The 27810-nt window shown below is 40.2% G+C and overlaps 2 protein-coding genes across 2 annotated transcripts; both read right to left on the reverse strand.

Moving 5' to 3' along the window:
- Nucleotides 1-286: 286 nt before the first annotated feature.
- Nucleotides 287-4476, reverse strand: LOC139464227 (uncharacterized). The gene is made up of 5 exons (XM_071245751.1): nt 4170-4476; nt 2288-2638; nt 1466-1717; nt 652-751; nt 287-434 (listed from the first exon to the last, which is right to left on the reverse strand). Exons 1-5 carry the CDS (start codon nt 4474-4476, stop codon nt 287-289), a joined length of 1158 nt encoding a protein of 385 aa, XP_071101852.1.
- A 10723-nt stretch (nt 4477-15199) lies between these two features.
- On the reverse strand, nt 15200-27776 carry LOC139464224 (uncharacterized). Its single transcript, XM_071245749.1, has 7 exons — nt 27722-27776; nt 26658-27053; nt 24828-25178; nt 22800-23192; nt 18242-18319; nt 16907-16994; nt 15200-15947 (listed from the first exon to the last, which is right to left on the reverse strand). The coding sequence occupies exons 1-7, from the start codon at nt 27774-27776 to the stop codon at nt 15887-15889; spliced, it is 1422 nt and encodes a 473-aa protein (XP_071101850.1). The 3' UTR covers nt 15200-15886.
- Between the last annotated feature and the right edge of the window lie 34 nt (nt 27777-27810).

Here is a 27810-nt window from a genome sequence, read left to right on the forward strand (position 1 = left end):
CGATATCAATACTGCCGTCATTATAACGTATTTAGAAGAAGCATTAAAACCTTCTGTGGTTATTTACATGAATATAGGAACCAAGTGTGAAGTCCCCTTTTTGATGGGGATATTGATAAAACGAAAGCAGCGTTACGTCTTAGTCACTGAGTAACTCAACGAAATTGATTTACTTCTGCAACACTGTAAATTAATATCAGCAACTAAACGACACCATTGTGCTTCAAAAATGTAAATACAAACCAAAAGGAAAGGAAATATGTATCTTTATTATTATGCCCATTTTTTATTCATTGTGATATTCATAGGAGGTGTTAGCATATGTTGGCGCGCTGGTAGGTTGAACTGTGCTGTATGTATGTTCTTCTTCCATAGTTGAGGTCGTGTTGTAAACATCTGCACCATTCTTCCTTGTCTGCCGTTGATAGAAACACCTGGGAAATAAAGGTTTCCACAATAACTATACATTCAACATCGTAAGCACTAGGCTGGTCAGGTAGAGAAACAAAATTTGTCGTAATATATATAAGTTGAAACGTTTGTAAGTTGTTGCTCATACACAGAATAAAACATAATTCAATGCACATGTTTTTTGTGTTGGATACTGATGTCATTTTCTGAGATACCAAATAAAGAAATACCAGGATTTACCTCGACATTATCCAACCCGAAACAAAGCCAACGATCAGAACAGCCACGGATACGCCCAGTGTTATGGGTATTGTATTGCATGGCACACCTGTACAAGAAGATAAAAGACACCATATCATTATCTTGCAATATATTTGTCTGTTTGTTTGTTTTTTGTTTAACGCCGCACTCAGCAATATTCTAGCTTTATGGCGGCGGTCTGAATATAATTGAGTCTGGACCAGACAATCCAGTGATTGACATCATGAGCATCGATCCACGCAATTGGGATACGATGACATGCATCAACCAAGTCAGCGAGCCTCTTACGACAAGCATAGTCACTTTGACGGCAAGCATGGGTTGCTGAAGACCGATTCAAACCCGTATCTTCACGGGTCTCTCAATATAACAACGATAATGGGTTATTGTTGTTGTTGTTTGGTATAGTTGTTGGCTTTCTGGAGTCACTCTGCAGCTGTAGTGTCAGGGGACAGTTTGAATTGTAAGACTGCCAAACCAGTGGCTTGCAAACAACCAGTCACCTGCCGTGTTCACCTGTGTTCATGAGTCGTACACATGTCAAACAAATGGCCACTCGCCTTTCACGACAAGCACATTTGGCATTTGATGTAATTTGAATGTCAGGCAATATCAGATGATTGATAAAAACAATAACAGTTTCTGACTCTGAATACAACTAGCAGGAATATTTAATCGAGTATATCAACTTCGTAGGTTCGTGCTTATGTACACATGTTTTATGTCCAAGATTTATTGGTTCTGTTCAGGGTCACGAAATCCGGATCCTCGAATTCTAAGGGGAACATACATGTTACCGCTACCGGTGTGTGTTTGCTGGAGGCATTATTGGAGGCATTATTGGAGGTCTGTGTAGTAGGTGTGGCAGTGGTAGCAGCAACATTAGTAGTTGTAGTTGAGGTAGTTGATGTCGTAGTAGTTGAGGCAGACGTTGACGTAGTTGAGGCAGACGTTGACGTAGTTGATGCAGACGTTGGGCAGTTCAGTGACACATCTGAAGATATGTTGGCTCCACAGACGACGGTAACATTCTCACCTGTATCCGCTACAAATTTAGAGTTCATGACATTGTGACAATACCTCGAATCATGTACAATATCAGCCCCTCTTGCAGTAACAATGTACGTTTATGTGTGCGCACCAACGGTCTATGATAAGGGTATTATTTCCTGTGATAAAAAGGCTCATGGTGGTTTTCGTCAATACTTTAGCATTCGATCGAGTTGAATGATATTCGGTCTCCAGGCATAGATTCATTGTGGAAGAACACGTGATACAAATCCAACACATGACCTGTTTTCATCCATCTGACTTTAATACAACATTGAGAAAAACTGAGTTATCAGACAGCTGATAACAAACCATAAAATCGTCCTGTATATTGATATATGGTGTTCGAGGATTTAGAATACATGCTTTACGGGGAAAACGCTTCATTTTCCAAATATATTCCTCACTCATAGTGACTAGAAACACCCAAAAGCATTTTGCCACTGATGTGATTATTATTCATGGATTTGTCGCAAAGGTGTCAGAAGAAACACCTTTACAGCAGTGTACACTTATTGTAAAAGACATTTTAAAACTTTTAGCATATATCTTAGAAACCCCTTACCTTTCGCTCGTATCCACAGAAACTCTTTTTCTTGACGTCCAGGATCGACTGTCATGAATATTGACATGTTAACATAGTTGGACTTGCTTTCAAACATTGCGCTGGAACAGTTTCTTGATGCAGGTGGGTTCCTACAGTCCACCTTGGTTGACACATCCCCATCAGTGAAGTCCACACTGCAGGCGGGTGACACAACTCGGGTTGCAGCAAGTTGTATTATGACATGGGAGTTACACTCATGAGAGTATGCTAGACAGTTAGCATGGGCCGCCCCGTCATGTTGGTCGTTGTACAGGTACACCTCCTGTCCTGTGTGTGTAGAATCATGTTGGATGTGCAGCACCGTGTCCTCTGAAAAGGTTGGGCAAGTCATTAAAGTTATTCTTCTAAGGCGATGGTACACTTACTGGTATTCGCTGTAAATAGGTATTTAAAACAGAAGCCATTGTCAACATGATTTCAAAAACATCAGAGATTTAAAGGAACGAATGACGTTTCTTACATCATGTTATTTATCGAATAATAAATGTATTTCCTCTTCCCTTTCACCCACACCGAGCAGCTGATTAGATATAGATATGGCATGAGTTGCAGTGAAGAGTGGACAGCGAGCAAGCAATCAGAATCACGTTGTACTTGATAATATCGATTGAAGAGGTCAACTTTTGCTTTGGCTTGTGACGGTCAGAAATACAAAATAAATCAATCAGAACTGACCAATTCAGAAAGAGGCTCTCTAATACCTTCAGCATTCCATATAAATGATAACAATATAAAAAGCGGACGCCTACTGATCGATTCAGGTAGCTTCGCCGATGTACGTAACCGCGCAAGTTCATTTTTCGATCACTAAAGGGTGGACGTAGTATCGTTGTTGTTGTTATTTTAGAGAAATTAATGACATGGTCGCCTCCCATTATTTGTCCATATTTATCACGTATTCACTACAGCGGGGAGCTAATTAATACAAAAGAACGGAATTAGATTCAGTTAACTAGGTACAAACTGGTTAAGAAATAACCAGTTGTCAATAAATATTTGCAGATCTGTGTAGACTTTCTCTGAGTTTCAAGACATTATGAAATATAATATTAATAAATGAAATACATATTAGTATTAACATGTAACTATGTGTTGCAATATGAAAATTTTGAAATATTATAATAATTATGTTTAAATATAAAAATGATCCAAGATTCTATTCGGACGTTAATCGAACGTTGGGCCAACGTTCCTTTGCTGCAAACCGTTGAGCCGACGGTCGAAAACAACTTGGTTACATTTACAGCACCTTGAAGATATAGATAGTGATACCTCCATCTCATTAAAAGTAGCCGTGAAATGGATACACCTTTTGAAAGACTTGTGGGACTTGTTTGTAGTAGCAAATTAACAATCTGTGTTATGACTGGCCACAGACATGTCTACCCTGAAATAAGTGACGTTCTTAAAATGAAGGAATGGGCAACAAATAGAGTACAAGACTTTCGCTGCACTGCATGTGTACTGCATGACAAAGTTGGTGCCTTTGTCGATGGCGTGTACCCCAAAGGTGTGGATCGTGGCTCACAAATTCAATCACTGCACTGCTTGTTCCAGACTCGATAATTTACAGTCCGCCATCATATAACTGACATATTGCTGAGTGCGGCGTTAAACAACAAGCGAACAAACACTACATACATGTACAATGGGTTCCAATGACTAACTACATCACATGCTATAAGGGCTTTCATAACATGCGCGTAAATCTCATAAGAAGTCCTGTCACGTTATATATGAACACAATCGGCATTGATCTTAGCGTTTCCTTATTTCCTGTTTAATTATAAATGACATATATACGTAGTTGACACATTAATTTATAATGGACACTACTCACGGTGCACACATTCAAACGTGAATGTTACATAGTCTTCACCAGCAGTGTGCTGCACCATACCACCAGGTGTTGACAGCTGACATCTTGTAGCCGCCGTGCACGTGTTCACAAAGTCCAGGTAGTAGTGATCCGGGAGTTGGTTCTTCATGGCAGGGAGGCAGTAATCTGTCACGGTATCCTTCTCACGCTGTTGACAGCAACGTCTGATTTCGTCTACTCCCTTGTGGCTTAAGCTTGCTCCAGCTATTTCACTGTGACATGTGACGTCAGAGGACACCCCGAGTGTAAACATGGTAGGAAGAAGCATCTCTGTAGCGGCACACAGAGGATCGACCGTCAGTGGGAAGTTGTAACAGGCAGTCCTTTGTCTCAGGCCAGAGACAGCTGTACACAGAACTGTACGTGCATATTGACTGAGGCTAAGGTGTGAGTGAATTAAAAGTCGAATGCTTATGTGATTACATACATGTAAATGGTGTTTATTCCAATTAATGCAAACGCAAACCAGGTACATTCTAACACACTCACTCACCCAAACCCACCCACCCACACACTCTCTCATCAGTTCCTGCTGATTAACATGGCATTTACGACAGTGGGTCGTTACCTACAATAAGAGATCTTGACAGCCAAATACCGTTTGCTACATCCATACCTTGTCAACTCACTTTTCCTAGACGCATGAAACAAAAATTGCACATACACTCTGACAACAAGGTTCGCAAAACCATATACCTTTCATGTTTATCGTTTTACGTTATGTTTATCCCAAGTGAGAAAATGCAAACTTCGTTCATTCATAGAATTATGAGTTGTTTGGTTGCAATTTCCATAACATTCACAGACATGTTACTTGCAATTCGCTATTGCTGGCTGTAACATTCACTCACGTACTCATTGCATCAGTGCTTCCTCATTCGGAGCTAAAACAAACTAACTTTGCAGTGGAAAGGCCAAGGATCATAATCTTGGGATTCAAGTCCCTGACAAACGGGTAAGGGAGACAACGGCAAGGTGCGGTGTCACCCCTGCCCCACTCCCTCACAGACACAGAGTTAACAAGCATGCTCTTTATGTCAATAATGGTAGCATTTGGAATGTTAAACGCTGCAATCAGGAATATTCCAGCTTTTCCTCGGCGGTCTGTATATAATCAAGTGGCTACTAGCTACATTCCACTTTGTTGGGGTACGATGACACGCAAACAAGCAAAAAATCGGCGATACATCTCCGTCGCCTCAAACAGCACGCAGTGAGTCCAAGGGACTTATTCTGACCCAGGTCCCTACGACGCATGTACATCCTGAGTAATGTAACAATCAAATGGTTTAGATAGTTTATTTAGTATATGCAGGAGATATTAATAAATGTCCAATTTACGAATTTCAAATAACTCTCTGATATCAACTTTCAATTGATTATAATTATCCATTATTGTATTCCATCTTTTGTAAATAATCTCCATAATTTTAGTGTGAAACTCACCAGGTCTTCGAGGGTTAAGTGTTTTTTTACACAGTATCGACATCTTCTAAAATATACACCTCGTCATAAATATCGCACCACATATTTTAAAGTAAAAGTAGAAAAGATAATTTTCGGTTTTTTAAACTACAAGTACATATTTCATGTACTACACCATCTGTTAACATAATATTACAAACACACCCTGTTCCGAGCTGCACGTGCATGCTTGTACCGGGGGTCGGTTTGCTAAAAATGCAGTATGCTCTTTTGGCGTATGTTATGTTGGCAGACACAGCTAAAATTTGGTTTTAGGCATAAATTAAGCTTTATTTTGACCAACCAGTGACATGCCCAAGCGTCCAGTGCCTCTGAACCAAAGATGGCAAATTATTGGTATGCACCAGACTGGTATGTCATGTCGTGCTATTGCAGCACAACTGAACATTAATCACACTGTCATCAGCAGGCTAATACGTAAGCATACTGCTTCCGGTGAAGTGAAGGATGCACCGAGGTGAAAAAATGACAATGACAGGGAAGATCGTGCTCTCGTACGCCAAGCCAGACGAAGCTCAAAGTCTACTTGTACAGAGCTGCGACATAGATGGCATCCATACAACAGAGTGTCAATCAGCACCATAAGACGACGCCTTAATTCTGCAGGATTGAGAGCAAGACGACCAATCAGACCTCCACTCCTCACAAATCAGCACCGCTATGCCCGTTTAGCCTGGTGCCAAGCACGTGCTCGCTGGAACCTGAGGACATGGAGAAGGATCCACTGGTCCGATGAAAGCAGATTTTGGCTGCATCCTACAGACGGGAGGGCACGAGTTTGGAGGCAGAGAGGCACAGCATATGATCAGAGGAACATTCAAGCTGATGTGGATCCGTCATGGTGTGGGGGTGGGGGTGTTGTTCCTATGATTGTAAACTTGACCTCATCACAGCTCCCGGAACACTGAATGGACAGAGGTACAAGAACTTGATCCTGGACGGTGTTGTTGTGCCTCAATTCGATAACCATATTCTCGCCACACGTCCAGTCTTCATGGACGATAATGCCAGACCACATCGAGCTCGAGCTGTTGTTCAGCATCTCCAACACAACGCCATTGAGACACTACCCTGGCCTGCCAGAAGTCCAGACATTGATCCTACTGAACATTTGTGGGACATTTTGGGACGTAGGGTGAGAGCAAGGGATCCTCCAGTTCAGAACCTTCAGGAATTGACCCATGCATTGCATGATGAGTGGCAGCAGATACACAAACAGAGATTCAGACGTCTGGTGACCAACATGAGAGGGCGTGTAGAACATGTTATCCAAGTGCGAGGCGGTTACACCAGAAAATGAGTTAGCAAGTCATTGTGGACCTTACTAGTGTGTCGACATTAATGAAATGTGAACTGTGCTGTGTGTCTGTTGTAACTACTCCGGCAGCCATACTTATTTCACCTTATTTCACGGTGATTTTACTGAACTTTAGTTTGTTACAATTAAACCCTCAATTAATGCTCAAATTCGGTCTTGTGTTGTCAATTTTCTGACGTTTACTCAGACACTGGCTCAAAATTAGAGATGTCGCGGGAACGAATCCCAAAAAAATGCTACGAAATGCTTGTCTATCGTGATAGTGTTGGTTACGTAACCTGGGCATCAAACATTAAGCATTTACTCTTCTCTCACGGATTTGGATATGTTTGGCTTAATCAAAGCGTTGGAGACAAAATGTATTTTCTTAGCTCTTTTAAGCAGGTAGCAATTGATGTGTTTACTCAAAATTGGAGGTCGTCACTAGATAACAGTACACGCTACGGCGTCTATAAAACCTTTAAATATTGTCTAACACCAGAGGTTTACCTGCATACTATAACAGAGAGAAAAATTAGAGACACATTTATTAAACTTAGGCTAGGGTTAAATGATTTGATGTGCAACAGGGGTCGCTTCTCCTCTATAAGGATATGCGTTTTTGTCCATTCTGCGAAAACCATATTGATAACGAATTACATTTTTTGTTTATGTCCAATTTACGACAACCTAAGATTGAAATATATGCCTGATATAACTAAGAACCACTATTCCATGAACAAAATATTATCTTTTAATGGTATCCCTAGTCAAAAATTAACTAAGATATTACAATACATCTATCAAAGTCTACGAGTGCGTAGTAAACTACTTAGTAAATCCGATATGTCCAGAAATAATTAGTTGTTTTGAAACTTTCACATCTAGATCAGGAGTATCTACATTTCATTTTTGTCTGTTTGTTTCTACTAGAAATGCATATACATTTAAATTGCCAAATTGTCCTGACATGATGAGTATATTTCTGATAGATCCTTTTGTATTGAACGTCGCGCTATGGCTGAAAGCCTTTGCGACGTAAAACTTCATATTTCCATCCCATTCCTTTTGTATTCCTTTTGTATTTTATACTACGACTGCTGCCACTGTGGTTATTACCACTGTTATTACAATACCTCTATTATATGTCAAGCATCATATTAGTTATCAAATAATTATATACTGCGCTGTACAGCTGTAAATAATATTGTTTATCTGTATGTGTATATGGGCCAATGGCCTTTCATACAATAAAGATTGATTGATTGACTGAACGCTCACATGAGGCCATATAAACAGTTTAATGTGCCTGTTCTAAGCACCATTTTTATGAGCTTGAAGATCCAGTTTTACTTTGTGAAAAAAGTGGGTGGTGCCATATTTATGACGAGGTGTTTATATTTAGTTTGAGCCAAATACGGAATTATGCTTGTAAATGAATCACATCTAGAATATATATCTCAATAATCATGTAAGTACAGATCTGGATGAGGGCTCCTGTCGAAGACATGAAAAACTAAAATTGTTGTGATTTATCAGCTGCCCTTCCCTGTTAAGCCAGAACATAGCTAAGGACATTGTCCGGTGACCCCAGCTCCCATGAAGATCAAGGTGTATATATGTCAGCCGTGCAGAAACCAAAGTCATTGTCGATTTGTGTCAGGAATCAATGTCCAGAGTAGAATATTGCAGTTGCTAGCTATTTGGGAGATACACATACCATGCAGTGCCACGTTACCTGTAGTTTAGAAGGTGCTACTGCATTTGGATCCGAACGCAAATTCATCCCGACAAAAAGGATTGAATTGGCTTGGGTTGACAATGCCATAAAATGGCTGTCGATTTGAATTAAGTAAACACCGAAAATAATCTTAAGATATATTATGGAGCTGTATTTGCTACTCAAACACGTTTCTTTTTACAGCGATGTACTTCACTCGCGTCACCTTATCCACTTCACAGATTAATATCAGAACGTAATCGAAGCTTTTTTATGAATATGTTGCCTATCTTACCACAACATTTATCAAAATGGATAATTTTCACATCTAACCATGGTTGACAAATGTAAAGCGTCGACTTGTCCCTTTGGCCTTTTGGGCCATATGCCTTACAACTTTACAGGAAGTGGCTTCAAAACATCATCATGTTTACCAGTTCGAAAAATGTTGCACTGGATAATACCAACTAACATTTACAACAGCTCCAGATATATCAGAAGAGTTTCCTTCTGCAGACATCGATGATTCTTATACAGGTAAATTGCATCGGTAAAGGACATAGAAGATGCATTTTGCAAACTATGTTATTTACCAGCTATTGCATTGTATCATTGTATCTCCAAATGCCAACCATTTCCTCCCAAAAATTACTTTATATCCCAGAAACTCCAACTGGGCAACCCTTTATATATTTCATTCGGTTGTTAATATCTTCCCATGTTTAATATCCAGTGTTATATCTACAAGTTCAATCTACATTTAGCTATAAAGGAGACTGTCATCTTACTGAGGATGAATGTGATAAATATAACATTTTGATAAACTCCATCAACCAATCATCTCAACGTTTAGAGCACTGAATTTGTACACAATAGATTCCATGATTCCTTCATAAACATTACCACAAGGTACCTTGAAGTATAATCCATGTCAGCAGAAAGAGGGATCCTCGCCACTTCCTCCACATGTTGGGGTGGTCTAGTCTGGGGAAACATTCATTCAGATGCTCGGTATCAAGGTCTATTCGATCATAAAAAACATTGATTTTGATAACCACAAATATTGAGAGTGACAATGCTTAAGTTTATAATTTAGTTGTATGATACACTGGCTCGGTTCTGTGGAATACACAAGTATATGGAATATAGTAATTATAATCTCAGCTTCGTTCCAGATTTTCAATAGCTGCTGGAAATATGTTTAATCCAAATTTTAAAACGTATATCGGAATTTCAAATTATATTATGAGACACATGCGGGTCTAGAATACACGTGAACACTCCGAAAAGTCACATGAGTCAAATGATAATGAATATGCAAAACTATTTTTCTTTTAAACAAGTAAAGAGCAAAATTGCTGTAAAAACGGATGGATGGACCTGTAAAATTTAGTCATGACCCCATATCGCAAAACATAAAACAAACATATTCACTGACGCATACATGTACTCTTTGGGTATAGTCCGTTTGCTGCAAAATCGTACCGATGAAATGCAAAATGAATATAAATCCGAAAGCAACAATTCATCAATGATGGCATGTAGTTGTTAATGTTTTCAATGCCTTCAATGTCACAATGGGGTCGTGGAACAGAGGGGTAGTCTCAAAACGTCTATTCTGAAATATTTTCATTGTCACTGAAATAATAATGTGACCGACAGTTGCATGATCTCAACCATCTCTTTTACATTATGAAGCTTGAATTCCAGCCCCAACTTTGTAGGACTTGCAATAATCATAATACCAAGGTTTTAAGATCACCTGTTAATTTCATCATGTACCGCATTGTAATGAAAAATTTAGCTCGTTCTGTTGATTTTATTATTTGTATTTGGAATCACCTGAATAGCAATACCAAGAGCATAACGAACATTGCTTTAAGAAATTTTTACAGATTTTCATTGTATATTCCGGTTAATAACTGCTACATAAAGATACGCTCGTGATGAAGACTTTTCATTTGAATTGGTCATGTTGTAGAAAGACTTAAGTAGGTTAACCTGACACGCGCGAACTTCACGTGCGAATGTAAGGCTGTTCAGTTTATAGCGCAGACCCCCTTGTAACAACAGGCATTAAAACACCAACACTTACATGAGAGTTTATAAAACAAATATTGCTACCCTTCATGGCAATGTCTGAAATTATGGTCACTGGTTGGTGTGGACAAATAAATAACTTTCATGCTATTTAAGGCGCAGTGTTACCGTCGTATATATTTTTGGTTTGCATTTCATCGGTACTGTTTTGCAGCAAACCTTGTTATTCGCAAGGAATCCGGTAGATGGAAGCCACCTTATCCGGGGAGCGTTCTGAGCCTCACACAGAAAGACTTGACCTGCAGATATTAAACTGTATTCTTCAACAGAATCCTCTTCGGGAATGGAAACACTTTTTCCAGCAATGTTGAAAGTGCTTCTCTTGGTTGTCCAAAGAGTTCTCCGCCGCTGCTATGACGTCATCATTCGAGTCGAAATGGGTTCCGGCGAGAGTCTGGCATGTTTGGCAACAGATGGAAGGCTGACGGAGCCAGATCAGGAGAATGATGTTAGTGCTGAAGGAGTCCAAAGACACATTCGTGGTTATGACAATGACTGTTTTTTCCACAAGCAAACCCAGGTTTCACCCATAATCATCTATAATCACATTTTTTTCTGGATCATCTACAGACGAATCTTATCACATAACGTGCCTGGTACGTTTATGATCAGATGCCAGAAGCTTTGGAACCCAACGAATTAATTCATTCTTCATTGCAAAAACATCTATGATAACGGAATAGACACTCCCTCTCCCTCTCCCCCTCCCTCTCCCACCTCCCCCTCTCCCCCTCCCCCATTCAGCAAATGGAAACCTCCCTTTCAGGACCTGTACATGAAACCCTGTGAAGGTGTATGTATCTGAGGGTAACATAGACCGAAGACGGCTCCAAATACATCGATATCCAACGCACCTCACTACCGACACCCTGCATCACTTGGTAGTTCACCAGGTACGTTGTAATCATTGGTTTGCAGTGTCATCTTAATGTAACAACCTGTCCTACCTCTGATTGTATTGCCTAATGATCCAACTACATCCAACTTCACATCAAACAGCTGACACACAATCAAATCCATGTAAGGAACGTGATGACTTCCTTGTTGTAACGCAGCGTTAGACAGGTATATGTTATCTTATCAGCAGTAAACTGTGTCATGTGTAATACTCGTCAACGGCTGTATCATGACTGTGTTATGAGTGCGGGTGGCAGAGTTGCCTCCCTTTCAGGTGGGTGCTGAATAATAAAGTAAATTTGAAATCAACTACCAATATTTGTCTATTCAGAACACTGATATATATGTTTTAATAATCATATATTGCATGGCTACACTCGTGTCCTTCCATTTTCAACAGCACATTTAAATATAACTTTGTTGAATATTCCAGATATTTGAAGTTACGGAAACACACTCGAGTAATAGCATTTTTTCACCGACAGGCATGTACATGTATAAGTGTTGTTTTTTCGTGTTACGTATCATTGGAATATTTATACCAGAAACCTCCTCAAAAACTAAAACATTGTATATGACAATGCATTTCTCCACAAGACGTAATCATACTATTTGGACTCAGGCAACTAAGTTATTGTACAGGTGGTGTCAAGGATCATGCATAAATGAGGGTCACCAACCACATGTGATCATGCATTATAGGTGTCACCTATAGGAGTTATTACGAGTAACATTTCCAATAGTTGACTTCAAAGTTTATAACGCTACGAAATCCCTAGCACCATTCATTCTATGTATCCTGAGAAGTGTGGAAGAAGGAGAAAGTGCCGAATACTCACCTGACCTGTGTCAATCCTTCACCTTACCTGTGTCAATCCTTCACCTTTACTGTGTCAATCCTTCACCTTACCTGTGTCTATCCTTCACCTTACCTGTGTCAGTCCTTCACCTTACCTGTGTCAGTCCTTCACCTTACCTGTGTCAGTCCTTCACCTTACCTGTGTCAATCCTTCACCTTACCTGTGTCAATCCTTCCCCTTACCTGTGTCTATAACATCATGTGTTTTAGAATGACCTGTGAAGCAAGGGGGTTTTGGTCTTCTACTGAATATGCCATTGTACCTAGGGTACATCTATGTGTCTGTGTGTGTGTGTGTGTGTGTGTGTGTGTGTGTGTGCATGTGTGTCTGTGTGTGCGCGTGTGTGCGTGCGTGCGTGCGCGCATTAATATATACCTCTTTCACTGTTTATATACACGAATGTAACAGCCGGTGTTACCTTCAGCAAGACGAACTGCTTCTCTGTGGTATATACTTGAAATATTATTATGCGACCTGTGTGGACATAATTAGTCTTTGTGCTGAATAGCACATTGTTTTGTTGAAAAGAGCAATATGTGCGAAGGCAGACTCTTCACGTGTCAACGACACACACGTCAGCCCAAGCATCGCAGGGAGTTCTATAGGCGACACATTCGTCTCCTGTCGCAGTCCTGTCTGTATAGCTTCATGGGTCAGGTAGAGTTTCTCATCAGACAGGGAGGAGTTGGACTCAACACAGAAGTGTCTTTGTCTGTAGAACGAGGTCACTAAGTGTAACACCATTACCTGACGAAGAATGTTTATGTATTGGTGTATACATACGTACAAGAAAGTAAATACATATGGAGTATATGTAACATCAATGAGAGGACACTTTAAAATAAGAATTTATATCAACGTACTGTATGTAAAAGATGACATAACAAATTATGTAAAGGAATATGTTTATTAACTGATCAGGTCTTATTTACATGTAATACATAAGAACAATTTCAATTTTGAATTTAGTAATCTATGCAATGATTAGGTACAGCAGTTTGATGATAATACATAGAATTTAGCTTCTAGAAAGAGAACAAGTAATAAGCTATTGTGTACGACCTTAGATCAAAGTGAGTTGGTATGCAGATGTATAGATTAACACACACACAATTGAATTTTAGGGACATATGATCGCTTGATAGGAAACTGTTACCAATATGATGGTCCAAGATTCTCAATATACAATTCACTGTAATGACAAAAAAACGTGTTCCTTCATAGGAGGACGACAAAATCTGGGTTGGTTATCCTTGCTGTTCGATTAAGAACATTCGCCATTCCGGGTCTTGTCACGAAGTGGTCCTTGGCGTCCTCCCGTCAAGACAGGGCGGTGGTATTTTGTTTGAAGCAAATGCGAGTGATATCAGAGTGGAATCTGATTGGTCAGAAGGAGGGACGTAGAAGGGATATAACTCGTAATAGCCACTTGTGGCGCAACGACCGAACCCCTCGGGAAGAGGTCCTAGTATTGACAAATGAGTTTCACTGCTTTGTGCAATAATCAAATCTCATGCAAATGATATAAACGTTTTGAAATCGTGGAATCATTCTAATATTAGTGCTATTCAACATTTGCTGAATAAAAGCACCAAAAACATTTCCATTGTCATAAAAAATCTCTATTCGCTCGCTATTTTTCGTGTAAAACTTTCAGAAAATGAATAAATAATATACCCAGCAATGTAAGATTTGGCAGAACAGTTTCTTTATGTATATTTAAGTGTAACTTAAGCTTCAGGTATATCGATGATTTCATATTGTTCAATAACACTCAAATAGCCAATTCCCTTCTACTGATATACCCAACTGAACTAGAAAAAAGGAGACCAGTGAGACTGCCTTATCTGTTTCATGTTTAGATCTATGCACAAAGATTCCGAGAGACAAAACACTCTCCACAAGGCTGTATGACAAGAGTGATGAGTTCAACTTTCCAATAGTCAACTTTCCCTACAGGTCGAGCGATATTTCAATAGCTCCAGCCTTTGGTGTTTACGTTTCACAACTCTTGAGATACGATCGAGCATGCTCTATCAACCCAAGGTTTCAAAGAGTGTCATACAACTCTTACTCAGAAGTTGTTTGATTAAGGTTACAACATTCAAGGCCTCAGTAAAGCTTTCAAAAAGTTTTTATGGTAGACATGTGGAGGACATTTCCAAATTTGATGCATCAGTCACAAACATGAAGTCCGATGCAGTTCCCTATTTTAACTTGTACCAAACGTTCCGATGTTTTTTTTCCAGGTGAACAATTAACATGGTAGGGAAAACACAAAGAATTACACCCGCACTTTGGATATGTATGAACAACATAGTTAATGGAATTAATATGAACATAGCTCACAAATAGCAAAGTTTGGGAAAATGTGAAAAATGTTTCACTCAAAAATCAATAAACACAAGCAATAGACAACTATATGGACTAATAAGTAAACATCTGTTACGCAGAATGAACAACACACGTGGACAGAAAGCGATAAATACGCGCTTGAGCTCAAATCTATAAGACTTTTTACAAGTGAGAACATACTTTGAGAACACATCTTTAATAGCAATTAAATAATAGATGCGATAGAATTACCTATGGTGATTGTAACGATGCTTTTAAGTACAATAGCATCGCATTTTGTGGGGATCCAGTGAGAACATATTTTTTTTAATTCAATGTCATGTGTAATTTAAAAATGCATGACATTACGCCCATGTGTAGATGCACATGATACAGGGTTTCATAGACTAATGAATACTTAAACCTTTAAAGCATACAAACGCGATCAATTTTTTTCAGCATAGTCTACAGCTAAATGCATTCACATAATGATGTCCTAATACAGATGACCTTCACATGTCGAGTCACTTCTTCTGAACCTTTGCGTACATGGCAGCAGAAATGTCCTCATCCTGCCCTGGGTTATCACCATCAGAGTACTGCCCGGATGTTCCACGAGCAGGCTTCCTGGGTTTGTCCACTTTAGTATACACATCCGTCACCTGATCAGTGCCCTGTGCTTTGTTCCCCTTGGCATAGAGATCTGAAACTCTATCATCGCTTTTCTCTTCTGAATTTCCCAAATGGCTCTGTATTAAAAACTATGTCGTTAAAATAGTCAAGGTGTCCTTGCGTCACCAAGGAGGCCTAAACATTCTGGTCCTGATCGCGTGAAGCCACAAGGTGACTCCATGGCTGGTTCATAACCCTCGTTAATGTCCCCGCTTTCTGTGTAATTGCCCCAGCTTGTAGTCATCAGTTCCTTCATATATTGAGTTAGGCACGTATCCATCACTTACAGAGTTCCGGGCACCGTCTGACTCGTTCACATCCTAATGGTTTTCTTCCATGTGTCCACGAGTTGGATTTGTTTCTCTAAACTGTTTCTAGAAAATATAAATTCAGTAGGTATAATGATGGCTTTATATGTGCAATACATATATTGCTTCGCTTGTTGTATAAGCACGTGTGCATAGGCTTAATTTTGGAATACTTCATCTTGGAACCGATTGATATATTGTTTAACTTCATACCGAACAATATACCATTTTTGCACCATGATCGTATTCAGGCACCAGTAAGACCAATGATACAGTGTTCATTGCCTCAAGGACAGTTGTATGCAATATGTCGAAAATGAGAAGCACAACTAATACACATTCGATATCAACATAATATATTAAGTCTTTGAATGGCATAAAAGTGATATACATGAGAAAGAGAATTTATGGATGTCAACTACTTTATTCTAGGGAACACAACATTTAGGAGTATAGGCTTACTTCATCCGGTGAACGGAGGAAGCAAATACATATCACCGGATGAAGGAGTAAGCATATACTCCTTAGTGTTGTTCCTCATAATACCGAAGATGACACCCACAAACTCTCGTCCTGAACTTATTTTATATCATGTTTTTAACGGAAGTATAGGAAATAAGAATTGTTTTCACTGATATGCATAATCTCAATAACCATGCATGATGATTTTATCAACGATAGATGAAAGATCAATTACAAACATACTCTTGAATTGCGGGGGCGGTCGGGTAGCCTAGTGGTTAAAGCGTTCGCTCGTCACACCGAAGACCCGGGTTCGATTCCCGACATGGGTACAATGTGTGAAGCCCATTTCTGGTGTCCCCCACCGTGATATTGCTGGAATATTGCTAAAAGCGGCGTAAAACCATACTCACTCACTCACTTGAATTGCGCGCGAGGCAATGTCTATCTAAGAACATGACGATTTATGCATGACTCATTCCATGTAGAGTGAATGTTCTTTCAGAGAATGTTTGGTTATGTTATTTCCCCGATGTGGTAATACTAATTGTAAAAGCTTTTACCTTTTCTTTCGTCGGACACAGACTGTGATTGTCACTATGATTGCTATTATGATGACTCCTCCCACACTGCAGCCGATGATAACCGCCTCTGTTAACATATGTTGTAGTATTATATACATACAGTTTTACATTAGAATGTGTGACGTTGTGAGTCACGAGTCAAGCTTTTTGTGATCCTTTTTCATCCACCTTGCAATTAGCTGGAGTGACATTTTATTCATCTAATATCATTCTCAAGTACCTATACACTGTTGATAAGATGTGAGGTGAGGTGAAATGGAGTTACACGTCGCGTCCAAGATTATTGCACTTATATTTATAGTGATGCCGATTTATAGTGCTAACACACTGAGATACCATGCCGCAGTTTAACATGAATACCCCACTCAGACACGGTATACTGACTCTGAGCCGACCAGTCCTTGTTTTCGCCCTTTAATGTCGACAGGGTAACAACAAGTACCATCTTTTAGCGTGGCCGGGGATCGAACTCCAAACCTCCCGCTCTCCGGGCGGACGCTCTACCACTAGACCACGGAGGCGGTCGTTGATTAGATGATCATGTTGACGTTTATGATCATCTTGTAAGAAAAGCGCAATACCTAGCACAAGTACAATGTAAATATCAAATTTATGCCTGGTTGATGCAATGGTACAACATCTATAAGAAAATAATTCCTCATTATTGTATTTACGTGAGTTCATTGACTCAAATGGAAGCTAGACAAAATGCCGTTCCTTCAATCAAATGGTAGAACAAGAGGCAAAAACTATGATGAAAAATACCGCCAATGTAGATATTAGGCGCGCTGAAAGCCACGAATCGCTGAAAGTAAGCCCATTAACCGCTCATCCCAGGGTCTGCAACAGCTCGAAGCAGTTGCACTCTTCAAAATGGCGGTTAGCTACCGCTTGGTTGTCTTGCCCGAATGAAGAACGTAATAGAAAAGGCTCGATGACGTGCCCATGAATTAATGACTATTCATGACCACTTTGAAGATATGGAGCAGATTGTGGATGCCTTTGTCCATTTCCCAGTAAAGAAGTTATTTTTTCCCTGTCAAACTTTCCGTCAACCGCCATTCTGGTTTGAGAAGGAACCGATCAGCCAGTGATTGGTGCGATTGCAACTGACTGAAAGTTAGCGCTGGGGGTGATCAGGAAAGAACTATTTTGTATTATCTCCTTCACTTTGTGCAGTTTGAGCATGCATTTTATTGCTATTGTTATTGTTATCGCCTGAGATAATGTTTGATCGCACAGTACGGACATCACCTCAGGGGGCTAGTATTGAATATTGCATTAGCTTCTCATTAAACTTCCAACTTTGAGTGCCTTTGCTTGGTGTTGAAGGAAGAGTTTCTGTTGTTGCAGCTGGAGTTGATATGTCATTATCCATTGGTGAAGTGGCCTCTGACAACACGATAGATATATTATCTTTAGAGTGGGTGTGAAACTATTGATTATCACTGCAGTCAGCTATATTCAGGCGAGATATAATCAAATCTTGACCTGACAAACATGTGAAAGAATAACATGAGCACCGATCAAAGTCATGGGTGCAGCATGACATGCAACCAGCCAAGTCGCACCTGCTGATCGCACGTGGTCGCCTCATACAACAACCAACCGGGTGCCATGGAACCTTTCTCACCCGGATTCCCTGGAGGCCGTGTTTGTTTGTTTGTTTGTTTCTTGTTTAACGCTGCACTCAGCAATATTCCAGCTATATGACGGCAGGCTGTAAATAATCTAGTCTGGACCAGACAATCCAGTGACTGACATCATGAGCATCGATCCACGTAATTGGATTACATTGACATGCATCAACCAAGTCATGGAGTCTGAACACCCGATCCCGTTACGACAAGCAAAGTAGCCTTTTATGGCAAGCATGGGTTGCTAAAGATCTACCCTGGATCTTCACGGGTCTCAGCAATAGGTAGCAAACTGTAACTTCTTACCGGAGGCAGATTAAGAAAGTCAATGAAGTGTCAACATGGCCACACTGGGATACAATGTCACACACAACCTAACAGGAGTACTATGAACTGCCAAGTGTTTACATATATTGTCCACACGTGATTCGTACATAAAAACTTAAACACTTCAAAATACTCTCCCAATGTGAGACGACAGATTGAGGGCGGTACCAAATCTAAGGCACCGAGAACAATGGGCAGTCGAACAACTTGCTACATTTCGACAGACATTCATTTAATCCGCACACACTGAAACCATAATCTTTTCAAGAATAATTAACCCAAGTCAAAAACCTGTTCGTAAAAAGAAAGGTACTACCAATAACATAGGTCACATCGCACAAACACCTAGATCTAACTTTACAGCAAGATGGCTACTAGTCAAATCATATAGACAATATAGTAGATAAAGTTAGCCCGATAATTAACTGCTTTAGAACTTTCCAATGGCGCCTGTCCAGAAACGTTAGAGAAAATATACTAATCATTTATTTTACCAATATTCGACTATTGTGGCCAGGTATGGGATAACTGTTCTCAAGAACAATCGTTGGTATTGGAAAGGCTTAATTTAGACACACTGAGAATATTATGTGGAGCTGCTCGTGGTACCAGTCACGAGTCTCTATTCTCTGAAACTAACCTTACACCCTTATCCAAACGACGGCAATCTCATACATTAAAAAGATTTTAAAAAGTGGTTCATAAGTTGGCCCCTGAATATCTATGTAATCTTGTTCCTCCCAATGTCTCACATCTACAGACTGTAAATGCTAGAACATTTAACCACTACAAATAAATTTTACCCGACACAGTGCGAATGTGGAATGAATTACCGGATAATGTTCAATCAAAATGTACTGTATATGGCTTCACAAAATGTATCACCACAACAGAAAATGCTCAAATATTTGACTTTTAACTTAGACTATCGTACCCGTTTCTGTCAAATTATCCATTGCCGCCTCAGGTTAAGATGCAGTAATTTAAATTCACACAAATATCACAGACATATTCATGATTCTACTACCTGCTCCTGTGGATACCATTATGAACATCCGAGACATGACATCTTTTCATGTTGCTACTACTGCAATCTTCGGAACAATATGTACTATTATATAAAAGAATACGACTTGGATTCAGTCTAATATAGAAATACTACAAAATCTTCTGATACTAACCTTGCTATTGTACAATCTGTTCATTTGTGCATTGCAAAATCTAAAAGATTTAAAATGTGTCTACTTTACGATTACATCAATCAAATAGCTGTTTGTATGTGAGGTATGCTGGTATGTAGAGGTATCAGTGTACAAGCATGTGTGTACATGGATTAACCGGTTTGGTCATGCATCAATATAGGTTTGTGTCTATGTGTGTATTTGTGTATTTTCGTATTTATGTATTTGTGTGTGACTTGTATATTCGCATCATAATATTTGTAACAGTAGGTACAAATAATCTAAATTTATTATTTTATGTACGGTTTACCCTGTTAAATGTCCTTTATAGGGAGAAGTATTTAAATAGGCTTTGTCTCTTCACCAATCCAATTTCGTTTTTGGAAATAGATATTGTAAAAATCACATTTCGAAAGCGAAGTCCGGATATCTGCCATGTTTTTCCTGAACCTTCACAATCACATCAGTGTCAAAAGGGACAGAAAATTCAATAATATAAATGATTTCCTTGGATTCATAAAAACGACAAGATCAGGTCTGTTGGCCTGGATACGTCTGAGGCTGTATACGTGCCTATGCCAAAGACTTTTTGTATTTATCGTTTTCCATAACGCCCTCTACATATTTTTGGTCGTACCATGGATGGACTTCTGTGTCAAAACCACAAGCATGACGAAGACAAAAGGATCAAGCCACTCCATCATGTCACTTAAGACACTGTGTTTGTGCCAAAGCTAGGCATGTACTACACAATCTACATTTCATATATATATAAATATATATACATTCGTGTGCAGCTGACAACCAACCAGTAGTAACCATGTGCACGTGGGGGAACGGACACTAAAACTTGACGTGCGAATATATGTTGGAATGTATTATATACAGCTCATCATAAATATCGCACCACCCACTTTTTTTCACTGAGTAAAACTGGATCTTCAACCTCATAAAAATGGTGCTTAGAAAAGCGCATTAAACTGTTTATATGGCCTCATGTGAGCGTTCAGTCAGAAAATTGACAACACAAGACCGAATTTGAGCACTAATTGAGGGTTTGATTGTAGCAAACTAAAGTTCACTAAAATCACCGTGAAATAAGGTGAAATAAGTATGGCTGCCGGAGTGGTTACAACAGACACACAACACTGTTCACATTTCATTAATGTCGAACACACTAGTAAGGTCCACAATGACTGGCTAACTCAGTATCTGCTGTAACCGCCTCGCACTTGGATAACATGTTCTACAGGCCGTCACATGCTGGTCACCAGACGTCTAAATCTCTGTTGGGGGATCTGCTGCCACTCATCATGCAATGCATGGGTCAATTCCTGAAGGTTATGAACTGGAGGATCCCTTGCTCTCTACCTACGTCCCAAAATGTCCCACAATTGCACAATAGGATTAATGTCTGGACTTCTGGCAGGCCGGGGTAGTGTCTCAACGGCGTTGTGTTGGAGATGCTGAAAACAGCTCGAGCACGATGTGGTCTGGCATTATCGTCCATGACGACAGGACGTGTGGCAAAAGCATGGTTATCGAAATGAGCCACAATAGCACCGTCCAGGATCAAGTTCTGGTACCTCTACCCATTCAGTGTTCCGGGAACTTCGATGAGGTCAAGTTAACAATCATAGGAACAACACCCCCACACCATGACGGATCCACCCCCAAATGGAACATCAGCTTGAATGTTCCTCTGATCATATGCTGTGCCTCTCTGCCTCCAAACTCGTGCCCTCCCGTCTGTAGGATGCAGCAAATTCTGCTTTCATCGGATCAGTGGATCCTTCATCATGTCCTCAGGTTCCAGCGAGCACGTGCTTGGCACCAGGCTAAACGGGCATAGCGGTGCTGATTTGTGAGGAGTGGACGTCTGATTGGTCGTCTTGCTCTCAATCCTGCAGAATAAAGGCTTCGTCTGATGGTCTTGATGAACACTCTGTTGTATGGACGCCATCAATGTCGCAGCTGTGTACAAGTAGACTTTGGGCTTCTTCTGGCTTGGCGTACGAGAGCACGATCTTCCCTGTCATTGTTTTTTTTCTGGGACGTCCAGACCTCGGTTCATCCTTCACTTCACCGGAAGCACTATGCTTACGTATTAGCCTGCTGATGACAGTGTGATGAATGTTCAGTTGTGCTGCAATAGCACGACATGACATACCAGTCTGGTGCATACCAATAATTTGCCATCTTTGGTTCAGAGGCACTGGAAGCTTGGGCACTTCACTGGTTGGTCAAAATAAAGCTTAATTTATGCCTAAAACCAAATTTTAGCTGTGTCTGCCAACATAACATACGCCAAAAGAGGCTATGTGCATACTGCATTTTTAGCAAACCGACCCCCGGTACAAGCATGCTCAACGCAAGCATGCACGTGCAGCTCGGAACAGGGTGTGTTTGTGATATTATGTTCACAGATGGTGTTGTATATGAAATATGTACTTGTACTTTAAAAAAGTGAAAACTATCTTTTCTACTTTTACTTTAAAATGTGTGGTGCGATATTTATGACGAGGTGTATACATACATAAAGCGACAAAACCATTTCCTTTATCCTAACAAATATTTGCCTAAAGTAGCGTCCATTGTACGATTCCGACTACATCACAAGCATGTGTTTATGAATCACTATCAAAATGTTATGACACCAGGTGTTAGTGAAAACGTGAGCGAACCTCGTGAAAAGAGAGAATTTCTAAGTTTATTTACTGTGTGTACCTGACGTCGTTTCTGTGACTCCACTCTGCTGCGCGAGTGTTGTGGGAGAGTTTGGATAGGGATGGCGGGGAGTGTTGACGGAGGAAAAGCCGTTCACAATGGACAACGATAGCGTGGTAGAGTCATTGCTGTGCATCGTTGTCCCTGCTGCCGTTGATTTTGAAGGTTGTACCTGTGGTTGACCAGGTGATGATGTCACCGCTACCTGTGCGTGATTGCTGGAGGCGTTATTGGACGTCACTGTTTGTGTAGTAGTAGTGACAGTGGTAGCAGCAGTAGTTGTAGTTGAAGTAGTTGATGTCGTAGTAGTTGATGTAGACGTTGGGCAGTTCAGTGACACATCTGCAGGAATGTTGGTTCCACAGACGACGGTAACATTCTTACCTGAATTCGCTGCAACAAAATGATTATTGAATAATACCACATATACTCCACACATCCACACCAATTCATGAAATAAATTAGACAGACAGTGTTTACACTAACACACGGAGTATCGTCACCAGCGTCAGTTTATGTACGAAACGAAACGACAAACGACTGAAAAGTTGGAAACATTGACATCATTTTGTGTTGCTGTAAATTTCCTGCGCTGAGATGCTTTTACTTCCTGTCTCTGGCACATTATGACGTCATAATAGTGCCGTGTACTTTAGAACTCCACACTGCAAGGATCGATTCACTGTTCTGGGAGATGGTTAAATAATGTTTAATTGATATTTCCGCTAGGCTTTTGGCTTGTTCTACTACCTCTCATAGGAGGGATTGAACTATTTTATTGAGAAGTACACCTTGAATATATATATATATATGTGGAGACACCTGCGTACTGTCACTGATCCATTGGAACTTTTAGCTTACACAGTAACTCAGTGAGTTGAGTGAAACACCGCTTTTAACAGTATTACAGTTATATCGCGGCGTGTCAGCTTTATGTGGAAGGAAAGCCCACAGGTCTCAGACGTTTACAACTTCGATGAAACCCACGAGTACGGGTATGGTGCTGACAAACCTAGAAACCTCATCGGGGCGAACCGGGAGTCCAACCCACAATCATAGGTTTCTGGCGTGCCCAAAGGGACTCAACAGTGCTCAGCAAATCGCGGCGCCTTAGACGTCTGGGCCACCCGTGCCCCCGTTTAGCCCACACAACACATTGGTATCCATACTGCTATCACAAACATGTTCGCGATCACTCTGCAGGACGGAGATAAACATATTGTGTGTTCCGGTGCTGAACAAAGACGTTTGGCGTGTTTTTACATGAAACATACCCCTCTTTATCTATGTAAAAGCACCAGGAGTGAGAGGGAGATGCAGCAGTGAATAAGTATGGAAACATTTCTTTTCCAAAAGATTCTTCACACAAAACATTGGAATAAATATTTTTGCAATGGTACAATTATCTGACAATTTATCAAAGGAATAAACCTAAGCCAAATAACCGGTAGGTACCATTGGGGGAAATTGAAAGCACTAAGTGTTATTTTATTAATTGTTTTACATTTTGGCGGACCACTTCATGATTAATATGATCAGTATTTATATGTTTGTGACGAGTGAAGCCATGTTGACAGCAGGTTCATCCAGCAGCAGTTGCAAAGTAACGTTCACTCTGAGACCGAGTCACACGTGTCGACTGCATGCATTTGTTCACTGAAATACTGAATGCTCTTAGGGAGAGGTGTGACGGTAGAAAAGGTAGCAATTTTGTGTTAATAATGCTGTTCTTCAACAAAACGATACTCGGCAACTCAAGCTTAAGTATTTTGACTTGGTGAAAGTTACAGGTAGGTTTTACTCCCTGGTATATGAATAAAGATCACGAACAATATATCCTAAAAGTGATTGTGTTTATCCATAATGCCTAGTTTAACACTCAAGATATAATAATAATGCAACATGGCACGACGACAGAGCAGACGTCAGACGTCAAATTGCCATCAAGGAACATTTTCCGCAAGAATTCTAGTCACATTTCTAAGTTTAGCAACACATTAGCGACAAATATAATTATTAATCACTTACCTTTCGCCAGCAGCCACAGAAGTTCTTTTTCTTGACGTCCAGGATCGACTGTCATGAATATTGACATGTTAACATAGTTGGACTTGCTCTCAAACATTGCGCTGGAACAGTTTCTTGATGCAGGTGGGTTCTTACAGTCCACCTTGGTTGACACATCCCCATCAGTGAAGTCCACATTGCAAGCGGCAGACACAACTCGGGTTGCAGCAAGTTGTATTATGACATGGGAGTTACACTCGTTAGAGTATGCTAGACAGTTAGCATGGGCCACCCCGTCATGTTGGTCGTTGTACAGGTACACCTCCTGTCCTGTGTGTGTAGAATTACGTTGGATGTGCAGCACCGTGTCCTCTGAAAGGGATGGCCAAGAAATTAAAGTTATGTATACTTCTAACACGATGGTAGATGTACAAGTATTCGCTGTAAATAGGTATTTAAAACAATATCCATTAACCACATGCTTTTAATAGCATCAAACATAATAAAGACCAAATGAAGCTTTTTACACGATGTAATATATTGAATAATAAATCTATTTTTCCTTTCCAATTTCCAAGTGCGAGTGAGCGAGTTTAAAGCAACTTTATACAATATTTGACTAAACCCATTGCTTGTCAGCTTAGTTTGTGAGGAAACCAAAACTGATGTACGTCAAAGACTTTTACCACATTGGTAGATCACACGACAACTGGTATGGTGCTGATAGAAACCAAGACACATAGGTGAGTGAGTGAGTGAGTTGGGTATAATGCCGCTTTGAACAGTATTCAAGTTATATCACGGTGTTTCAGCTTAACTTTGGTAACTTCGGAGGAAAGACCGAAATGATGCAGGTCTCAGACGTTTACCACTTTGGTGAAACCCATGACAACGGTTATGGTGCTGACAAACCTAGAAATATTATCGGGGCGAACCGGGATTCGAACCCACAATCACAGGTTACTGTCGTGCCCATCAGGACAATCTTGGATTCCTACACATGATTTTAGGGCTCTGGTACGTCTCGTTGACGCGACTCTGCACTGTTGACTACGGCGTCTTGGACGACTGGGCCAACTCGGCCAGGGAGTCTAAAGACATGATGCACGTCACAGACATTTACTTCAGTGAAACTCATATACACGCCAGTGGTGCTGACAAGACAAGGATCATTACAGGACGAATATGGAATCAGAGCCGCGAAAAGCCCAAGGACAAGCTGCACGTCACAGACATTTACTTCTGTGAAACTGACAAAACAAGGCTCTTACTAGGACGAAATTGAGAATCAGAACCATGATTATCGATCAAGAGAGGGATGAGGGATGCAACATAGAAAGTTACAGTCACAACGCCTCGAGAGGGTGAGCGGGTCATGCCTCCATCTCTTTCAAAATAACCGTGAACACATTATAAACCACATAGTAGTTGTTTCTTGTTGCAAATTAACGGAGTCACGACTGACCGCAAATATCTCTCCCTGAAATGACTTATTGTGTATAAACAACTGTATTGTACAATTACAAAATAAAGAAACGCAAAGCATGTAGTTATAATCAGGCATGTTATAATTTAGTCCAAAAGCTTTCAACAATGAAAGAATGGGCAACAGATAGAATAGTAGAAGTGCCTGGACGCCATTACACGCTCCAGAGTGGCAAGTAATTATGAGACGTCAACGCCAGAGAATAACCAGTCTCGATTATCTCCCCAGATTCCACTGACATTAATAGGCAAAGTACCGATGAACATTATGTGAAAGGATCACTGAAACTAGTGTTGATACCAGGTGTAGGCGGAAATGGTAAAGTGTGTCCTGATAACATTAAGTTTATAATGGACACTACTCACTGTGCACACATTCAAACGTGAATGTGACATAGTCTTCACCAGCAGTATGCTGCACCGTACCACCAGGTGTTGACAGCTGACATTTTGTAGCAGCCGTGCACGTGTTCACAAAGTCCAGGTAGTAGTGATCCGGGAGTTGGTTTTTCATAGCAGGGAGGCAGTAATCTGTCACGGTATCATTCTCACGCTGTTGACAGCAACGTCTGATTTCGTCTACTCCCTTCTGTCTTAAGCTGGTTCCACTTATTTCCCTGTGACATGTGACGTCAGAGGACACCCCGAGTGTAAACTTGGTGGGGAGAAGCATCTCTGTAGCGGCACACGGAGGATCGACCATCAACAGGAAGTTGTAACACGCAGTCTTGTGTCTCAGGCCAGAGACAGCTGTACATAGAACTGTGAATGCAAATTGATTGAGACTAAAGAGTGAGTGAATTAAAACTTAACGTCACATCGACAAGTCAAATGATGATATGATTACATACATACAGCTGGACATAGAACTGCGAAGGCAAAATTGATATTGAAGACTTGTATAAATGGTATTTACGATAGTGGATCGTTGCCTACAATAAGGTATCTGGACAACCGATATACCTCTTGAACTCACTAAATAGAAATTGTCAATACAAGAGAATAACCAGTGCAGATTATCCACCGAAACAGATTCCATAAGCATACTTACGCACCTACACTGATAATAAGGTCAAAACCATATATATTTACTTTCAAGTAAGTTATATTTATCCCAAAAAATGCAAACACAAACCTGATATTTTAATAAGACTTGGATTCTTTCCGTTACTTTTAATTTTTAAAAGTTCAATCCACCACTAGCTGTTTATATTGCTGCCATCTTACAGAGGATAAATGAATCTGAATCTGATCAATGTAACAGTTTGATGAACCTCTTCAACGAAACACCACCAGCTTTAGACGGTGTTTGTATAAATTAATGTAACTGTCACAGTATAGCACTGATGACATCGTAGACATATCATTCTTATAACACTGCACTCAGACACAAAGATGCTATCATTTCTCATAAAATAATCACAACATACCTTGCAGCGTTATCCATATCAGCAGAGAGTGCGATGCTTGCCACTTCGTCCACATGCTGTTGTGGTTCAGGTCTGGAGAAACATTCGTT

The sequence above is a fragment of the Haliotis cracherodii genome, unplaced genomic scaffold (assembly GCF_022045235.1).
Source record: "Haliotis cracherodii isolate W230 unplaced genomic scaffold, xgHalCrac1.p SCAF_17, whole genome shotgun sequence".
In the NCBI taxonomy this organism is placed as follows: domain Eukaryota; kingdom Metazoa; phylum Mollusca; class Gastropoda; order Lepetellida; family Haliotidae; genus Haliotis; species Haliotis cracherodii.